Source organism: Triticum urartu, chromosome 3A, assembly GCF_056163025.1.
Source record: "Triticum urartu cultivar PI428250 chromosome 3A, HENAU_Tu73, whole genome shotgun sequence".
Taxonomy (NCBI): domain Eukaryota; kingdom Viridiplantae; phylum Streptophyta; class Magnoliopsida; order Poales; family Poaceae; genus Triticum; species Triticum urartu.
The window spans coordinates 652561373-652570642 of record NC_141875.1 but is presented as its reverse complement, the minus strand read 5'-3'; the positions used below and the strand labels follow the sequence as shown (position 1 = coordinate 652570642).

The 9270-nt window shown below is 43.0% G+C and overlaps 1 protein-coding gene across 1 annotated transcript; it reads right to left on the bottom strand.

Annotated features, from left to right (window-relative positions):
* Window positions 1-819: 819 nt before the first annotated feature.
* Window positions 820-3283, bottom strand: LOC147981107 (uncharacterized). The gene is made up of 2 exons (XM_087515867.1): window positions 1160-3283; window positions 820-1053 (listed from the first exon to the last, which is right to left on the bottom strand). Exons 1-2 carry the CDS (start codon window positions 2456-2458, stop codon window positions 820-822), a joined length of 1533 nt encoding a protein of 510 aa, XP_087371993.1. The 5' UTR covers window positions 2459-3283.
* Window positions 3284-9270: the final 5987 nt, after the last annotated feature.

The window sequence follows — 9270 nt, the reverse complement described above, 5'->3', positions numbered from 1 at the left end:
AGCGTGCCAGGTGGTACGAGTACCGCTCCCGCCGTCGCCCCCCTCCACCTCCAGTTGAAGGTCTCGTCGGCGTCGTGGTCGCTGTACCAGCTGCAGTGAAGCAGGTTATTGTGCACTCTAACAGTGACGGAGAGTGCAGTGAAGATGTGGAGGAGGACAGCAAGCAGGAGCAGGATGTGGAGGACAGCGAGCAGGAGCAGGTGGTGCTGGATGTGGAGGACAGCGAGCAGGAGCAGGTGGTGGTGGATGTGGAGGACGACAGCGAGGGGGAGGTGGCGCCTGCCGACGACGACGTGTACGTGGTGGCGCCGGTGATCCTGTAGCTCGGCGACAGGAGCATGCCAATCGAGGCGGAGACTTACATCTGCGTCGGCATTCGCCACTCCGACCGCATCAAGAATATGAAGGACATGTAGAAGTGAAGACAGAGAAGTTAAGTTTCTAGTTCAGTGTCTAGTTCATTATGCACTGAGAAATGCAGTTAAGTTTGTAGTCAGGACTGGAGAAATGCAGTTAAGTTTCTATGTTAAGTTTGTATGAGGTACTGGAGAAATGCAGTTAAGTTTCTATGTTAAGTTTGTATGTTAGGTACTGGAGAAATGCAGTTATGTATGCACTGTCAGAGTTTCTAGTTAAGTACTGAACAAATGCAGTGATCAAATGTACTGAAGATGTTCAAGCATAAATGTTTTCAACTCTGTTGTCCTCTTTGTTTTAATCCAAAAAATTATAGTAGCAGAAATTGTGCCTCAAATTAACAGAAGCAGAAATTTAGGACAAGTGTGGCACAAATTTAGCACAGTATCACAAATTTTGTAATCAAATGGATGGCCCTTTCTTAGCATTTAGTGCCTCCTTGTATGCAACAAGGTTGAACACACAATGTTGTGGAACTCTAGGTTGAGAGCTTGGTTGTGAGCTCTGTTGAGAGCTTGGCTGTGAGCTTTGTTGAGATGTAGGTTCATTGATCCTCAGGGTTCCTGGTTTTCTTCTAACTTCCAACTTCTTTGGCCTAGGTTGCACAGCCATTGCCTTGCCTTTTATATCAGCAGCCTGCAAACAAGTTTTCATTAGTATAAACAAAAAAGCAACCAAGTTTTCATTAGTAGAAACAAAAAGCAACCAATTTTTCATTAGTACTAACAAGTGTCATCTTAACCTGCTTTTCAAGCACAACTTTCTGAGTCTGAAGAGCATCAAAAGCCTCTTTGTCTTGCTTCTTTTGTTTTGCAGCTTCTCTGACCAAATGAGCATTTCCATGATGTTTAGCTGCATCATTGTTCTTACAGCTTGATCTATTATGTCCTTGCCTTTTGCAAGAACTACAAGTGATCTTGCCACCTACTTTGCTCATATTAGTATCCTTAGGTTTTTCTCCTTCCTCTCTCCTTCTTTCTGTTTTAGGCCTTCCAGGCAAGCTAATGTGACTAGGTGGTTGTGGCTTTGGATTTGTTGAAATAGGCCAACTCTCCTCTCCCTCCAAAGGTTGTAAGCAATGATCATATATCTTGTTGTACACTTCTATGGAGTAGCAAGGAGCAATATAATCATCAATTTTCTGTCCTGTTTTATAGATAGCACTAATGGCATGGCAGCAGGGTAAACCTGACAGCTGCCAATATCTACATGAGCAAGTCCAGAGCTGTAAGTTAACAGTAAATTTGAATTTCTCATTCTCTTGCACTTCAAATCCATCTTTCCCATTCCACAGCACATGGCAGAAACCTGATCTCCTTATGTTTTGCTTCAGTTTTTTGAAAATGTTGGGACATATAGTTCCTTTCCAGTTAACTGACTTCCCTCTATTTTCTTGTACCCTCACCATAATTTTGCACCTGATCCACTCAAGCATTGAGACAATAGCAAGGTACCTAGCTAACAGGATGTAGTTGTTGAAAGATTCACACATGTTGTTATCAACTGAATCACAATTAGACCCCAGCTTCATGTAGGCCCTACTCCAATGTACTGGATCAGTGTTCATCATATCTTTTGCACCCTCAACAGTAAATTGTGCTAGCCTGGCCCTGTTGTAGTTGAAAATCACTTTGTTTGGTGATTTTGCACATCTCCAAAACCTTTTCTGAAGATCATGGTCTGGGTGTTTTCTCTTCCAATTAGCATATATGTGTCTTGCACACATTCTATGCTCAGCTTTAGGAAAAATATCCTCCATTGCCCCTATAAGTCCCTTTTGTTGATCTGACATAAATACATATCCATCTCCTTGATTGCTTATTTTCAAGTCCTGGTTTATTTTGGCAAGAAACCAGAACCATGACTCATAATTTTCTTTCTCCACAACAGCCCAAGCAATAGGATACATCTGGTTATTTGCATCTCTTCCTATAGCACACAACATCTGTCCATAGCAAGCACCTTTGAAAAAACAACCATCAAGGCCAATAACTTTTCTACAACCTGCCAAGAAACCTTTCTTCAAGGCATCAAAACACATGTAAAACCTTTGAAATACATGTGACCCATCCTTTTCATTATGGTCCAACTTCACCGCAACTGTGCTTCCAGGATTAGTTCTCAGCAGCTCTAACTAATAATTAAATAATTTTGAGTACTCTCCTTCAGTGGAATGCAATAGTTTCTGCATGACCATTCTCTTTGCCTTCTTGCACTGTGCAACTGTCACATCAGCAAATAAGTCCTCAAGTACAGTTTTCCTCAAATCTTCTAACTTCCAACTTGGATTTGCTCTTGTAAGCCTGCCATATTTTGTAGCAATAACAGTTGATGTGACCAGTTTGTTATCTCTTCTTGGAATGCAATGGTGCTCATCTACAAAGGTAGACACATGTAGCCACTTATTTCTAGTAGTTTTAGAAGCATAGATCATCCAGTTGCAGCCAGGCCAAGTACACTTTGCACCTACTTTATGATTTTCATCCTTTGTGAAAGCAATATGCACATGTTTCTTAATGCCATATTTTATTAGAGCTTTCTTCATCTGATGTCTTCCTCTAAAAACCATTCCTATCTCAAATGTAGGAATTTCTGATTTGCTGTCATATTTTCTCCATTCACTTTTCCTTCTCACTAGCTGTGTGCCCCCCTCACCATCACTTTCCTCATCAAAAGAGTAGTCATCATCTGATGACACAACATCATCTTCTATGCCATCCAGCTTCTCATCACCAGACAATCCTTCAATCACATTATTATCTTTGATGACAGGCCCCACAACATCCCCTAATTTCTTTGCTCTCTTCTGCCTCCTAATTTCCCTTGCTAATTTCCTTAATTTCTCTGCCTCTGATTCTTCAGCAGAACTGTGCTCTGACAAAGGCTGGTAGTCAATGTCACTTTCATCATCACCTTCTTCTCCTTCTTTTCCATTTTCATGTAATACTTCATTAGCACTTGTTCCAATTTCAACATGATCTGTAGATGTATACTCAAATTCAGAAGTAGCTGCTGGGTTCTGTCTTTGAGTAAATTGTGGCATTGTTCCTCTCTGTGGTGTACCTGCTGTTGCTTTGGTCTTTGCAGATTTTGCTTTATTTCCTACTGGAGCTAAAGAAGATGCAACTGGACATGAAGAAGATGCACCTGGACATGAAGAAGATGCACCTTGGGTTGCACCTGGAGTTGGAGGAGGAGCACATGCACCTTGAGCTGCACCTGAAGATGTAGTTGTTGAAACTGGAGCTGCAAGAGGTACTTTTCTTTTTTTAGCTGTAACTCTACTTGCTCTACTTTTCTTAATCTTCACTGGACTCTCAAATGTAGTAAGAAAGTCATTAGCCTCACTTATTATCCTCAAATTTTCTTCCTCAGCAGCTGTCCTTTTCACACCTACAACAACTTCTGGCTCTACTCTTTGTTCTGCTAAAGCTGAAGGAAATATGCCCTAGAGGCAATAATAAAGTTATTATTTATTTCCTTATATCATGATAAATGTTTATTATTCATGCTAGAATTGTATTAACCGGAAACATAATACATGTGTGAATACATAGACAAACAGAGTGTCACTAGTATGCCTCTACTTGACTAGCTTGTTAATCAAAGATGGTTATGTTTCCTAACCATGAACAAAGAGTTGTTATTTGATTAACGGGATCACATCATTAGGTGAATGATCTGATTGACATGACCCATTCCATTAGCTTAGCACCCGATCGTTTAGTATGTTGCTATTGCTTTCTTCATGACTTATACATGTTCCTATGACTATGAGATTATGCAACTCCCGTTTGCCGGAGGGACACTTTGTGTGCTACCAAACGTCACAATGTAAATGGGTGATTATAAAGGTGCTCTACAGGTGTCTCCAAAGGTACATGTTGGGTTGGCGTATTTCGAGATTAGGATTTGTCACTCCGATTGTCGGAGAGGTATCTCTGGGCCCTCTCGGTATGCACATCACATAAGCCTTGCAAGCATTGCAACTAATGAGTTAGTTGCGAAATGATGTATTACGGAACGAGTAAAGAGACTTGCCGGTAACGAGATTGAACTAGGTATTGAGATACCGATGATCGAATCTCGGGCAAGTAACATACCGATGACAAAGGGAACAATGTATGTTGTTATGCGGTCTGACCGATAAAGATCTTCGTAGAATATGTAGGAACCAATATGAGCATCCAGGTTCCGCTATTGGTTATTGACTGGAGACGTGTCTCGGTCATGTCTACATTGTTCTCGAACCGTAGGGTCCGCACACTTAACGTTATGATGACAGTTTCATTATGAGTTTATGTATTTTGATGTACCGAAGGTTGTTCGGAGTCTCGGATGTGATCATGGACATGACGAGGAGTCTCGAAATGGTCGAGACATAAAGATCGATATATTGGAAGCCTATATTTGGATATCGGAATCATTCCGGGTGAAATCGGGATTTTACCGGAGTACCGGGGGGTTACCGGAACCCCCCGGGGGGTTATTGGGCCTACATGGGCCTTAAGGGAGGCAAGAGGTGGCCGCGTGCCCCTCCCCTTCCTAGTCCGAATAGGACAAGGGAAGGGGGGCGGCGCCCCCCCCTTCCTTTCCCTCTTCCTCCTCTTTCCCCTTCTCCTTATCCAACTAGGAAAGAAGGGAGTCCTACTCCCGGTGGGAGTAGGACTCCCCCTTGGCGCGCCCTCCTTGGCCGGCCGCCCCCTCCCCTTGGCTCCTTTATATACGGGGGCAGGGGGGCACCCTAGGACACACAAGTTGATCTTCGTGATCGTTCCTTAGCCGTGTGCGGTGCCCCCCTCCACGATATTACACCTCGGTCATATTGTAGCGGTGCTTAGGCGAAGCCCTGCGACGGTTGAACATCAAGATCGTCACCACGCCGTCGTGCTGATGGAACTCTTCCCCGAAGCTTTGCTGGATCGGAGCCCGGGGAGCGTCATCGAGCTGAACGTGTGCCAAGAACTCGGAGGTGCCGGAGTAACGGTGCTTGGATCGGTTGAACCGGGAAGACTTACGACTACTTCCTCTACGTTGCGTCAACGCTTCCGCTTCGGTCTACGAGGGTACATAGACAACACTCTCACCTCTCGTTGCTATGCATCACCATGATCTTGCGTGTGCGTAGGAATTTTTTTGAAATTACTACGTTACCCAACAGTGGCATCCGAGCCTAGGTTTTATATGTTGATGTTATATGCACGAGTAGAACACAAGTGAGTTGTGGGCGATATAAGTCATACTGCTTACCAACATGTCATACTTTGGTTCGGCGGTATTGTTGGACGAAGCGGCCCGGACCGACATTACGCGTACGCTTACGCGAGACCGGTTCTCCTGACGTGCTTTGCACATAGGTGGCTTGCGAGTGACAGTTTCTCCAACTTTAGTTGAACCGAGTGTGGCTGCGCCCGGTCCTTGCGAAGGTTAAAACAGCACCAACTTGACAAACTATCGTTGTGGTTTTGATGCGTAGGTAAGATTGGTTCTTTCTTAAGCCCGTAGCAGCCACGTAAAACTTGCAACAACAAAGTAGAGGACGTCTAACTTGTTTTTGCAGGGCATGTTGTGATGTGATATGGTCAATACATGATGCTAAATTTTATTGTATGAGATGATCATGTTTTGTAACCGAGTTATCGGCAACTGGCAGGAGCCATATGGTTGTCGCTTTATTGTATGCAATGCAATCGCGTTGTAATGCTTTACTTTATCACTAAGCGGTAGCGATAGTCGTGGAAGCATAAGATTGGCGAGACGACAACGATGCTACGATGGAGATCAAGGTGTCGCGCCGGTGACGATGGTGATCACGTCGGTGCTTCGAAGATGGAGATCACAAGCATAAGATGATGATGGCCATATCATATCACTTATATTGATTGCATGTGATGTTTATCTTTTATGCATCTTATCTTGCTTTGACTGACGGTAGCATTATAAGATGATCTCTCACTAATTATCAAGAAGTGTTCTCCCTGAGTATGCACCATTGCGAAAGTTCTTCGTGCTGAGACACCATGTGATGATCGGGTGAGATAGGCTCTACGTTCAAATACAACGGGTGCAAAACAGTTGCACACGCGGAATACTCAGGTTATACTTGACGAGCCAAGCATATACAGATATGGCCTCGGAACACGGAGACCGAAAGGTCGAGCGTGAATCATATAGTAGATATGATCAACATAGTGATGTTCACCAATGAAACTGCTCCATCTCACGTGATGATCGGACATGGTTTAAGTTGATTTGGATCACGTAATCACTTAGAGGATTAGAGGGATGTCTATCTAAGTGGGAGTTCTTTAAGTAAATTAATTGAACCTAAATTTATCATGAAACTTAGTACCTGATAGTATCTTGCTTGTTTATGCTTGATTGTAGATAGATGGCTCGTGCTGTTGTTCTGTTGAATTTTAATGCGTTCCTTGAGAAAGCAAAGTTGAAAGATGATGGTAGCAATTACACGGACTGGGTCCGTAACTTGAGGATTATCCTCATTGCTGCACAGAAGAATTACGTCCTGGAAGCACCGCTGGGTGCCAGGCCTGCTATTGGAGCAACACCAGATGTTATGAACGTCTGGCAGAGCAAAGCTGATGACTACTCGATAGTTCAGTGTGCCATGCTTTACGGCTTAGAATCGGGACTTCAACGACGTTTTGAACGTCATGGAGCATATGAAATGTTCCAGGAGTTGAAGTTAATATTTCAAGCAAATGCCCGGATTGAGAGATATGAAGTCTCCAATAAGTTCTATAGCTGCAAGATGGAGGAGAACAGTTCTGTCAGTGAGCATATACTCAAAATGTCTGGGTATAATAATCACTTGATTCAATTGGGAGTTAATCTTCCAGATGATTGCGTCATTGACAGAATTCTCCAATCACTGCCACCAAGCTACAAGAGCTTCGTGATGAACTATAATATGCAAGGGATGAATAAGACTATTCCCGAGATCTTCGCAATGCTGAAAGCTGCGGAGGTAGAAATCAAGAAGGAGCATCAAGTGTTGATGGTCAACAAGACCACTAGTTTCAAGAAAAAGGGCAAAGGGAAGAAGAAGGGGAACTTCAAAAAGAACAGCAAGCAAATTGCTACTCAAGAGAAGAAACCCAAACCTGGACCTAAGCCTGAAACTGAGTGCTTCTACTGCAAGCAGACTGGTCACTGGAAGCGGAACGGCCCCAAGTATTTGGCGGATAAGAAGGATGGCAAGGTGAACAAAGGTATATGTGATATACATGTTATTGATGTGTACCTTACTAATGCTCGCAGTAGCACCTGGGTATTTGATACTGGTTCTGTTGCTAATATTTGCAACTCGAAACAAGGACTACGGATTAAGCGAAGATTGGTTAAGGACGAGGTGACGACGCGCGTGGGAAACGGTTCCAAAGTCGATGTGATCGCAGTCGGCACGCTAACTCTACATCTACCTTCGGGATTAATATTAGATCTAAATAATTGTTATTTGGTGCCAGCGTTAAGCATGAACATTATATCTGGATCTTGTTTGATGCAAGACGGTTATTCATTTAAATCTGAGAATAATGGTTGTTCTATTTATATGAGTAATATCTTTTATGGTCATGCACCCTTAAAGAGTGGTCTATTTTTATTGAACCTCGATAGTAGTGACACACATATTCATAGTGTTGAAGCCAAAAGATGCAGAGTTGATAATGATAGTGCAACTTATTTGTGGCACTGCCGTTTGGGTCATATCGGTATAAAGCGCATGAAGAAACTCCATACTGATGGGCTTTTGGAACCACTTGATTATGAATCACTTGGTACTTGCGAACCGTGCCTTACGGGTAAGATGACAAAAACACCGTTCTCCGGTACTATGGAGAGAGCAACAGATTTGTTGGAAATCATACATACAGATGTATGTGGTCCGATGAACGTTGAGGCTCGTGGCGGATATCGTTATTTTCTCACCTTCACAGATGACTTAAGCAGATATGGGTATATCTACTTAATGAAACACAAGTCTGAAACATTTGAAAAGTTCAAAGAATTTCAGAGTGAAGTTGAAAATCATCGTAACAAGAAAATAAAATTCCTACGATCTGATCGTGGAGGAGAATATTTGATTTACGAGTTTGGTGTACATTTGAAAAATTGTGGAATAGTTTCGCAACTCACGCCACCCGGAACACCACAGCGTAATGGTGTGTCCGAACGTCGTAATCGTACTTTACTAGATATGGTGCGATCTATGATGTCTCTTACTGATTTACCGCTATCGTTTTGGGGATACGCTCTAGAGACGGCCGCATTCACGTTAAATAGGGCACCATCAAAATCCGTTGAGACGACGCCTTATGAACTGTGGTTTGGCAAGAAACCAAAGTTGTCATTTCTGAAAGTTTGGGGCTGCGATGCTTATGTGAAAAAGCTTCAACCTGATAAGCTCGAACCCAAATCGGAGAAATGTGTCTTCATAGGATATCCAAAGGAAACTATTGGAAACACCTTCTATCACAGATCCGAAGGCAAGACTTTTGTTGCTAAATTCGGAAACTTTCTGGAGAAGGAGTTTCTCTCGAAAGAAGTGAGTGGGAGGAAAGTAGAACTTGACGAGGTAACTATACCTACTCCCTTATTGGAAAGTAGTATATCACAAAAACCTGTTTCTGTGACACCTACACCACTTAGTGAGGAAGCTAATGATGATGATCATGAAACTTCAGAACAAGATACTACTGAACCTCGTAGATCAACCAGAGTGAGATCCGCGCCAGAGTGGTACGGTAATCCTGTTCTGGAAGTCATGCTACTAGATCATGATGAACCTACGAACTATGAAGAAGCGATGGTGAGCCCAGATTCCGCAAAATG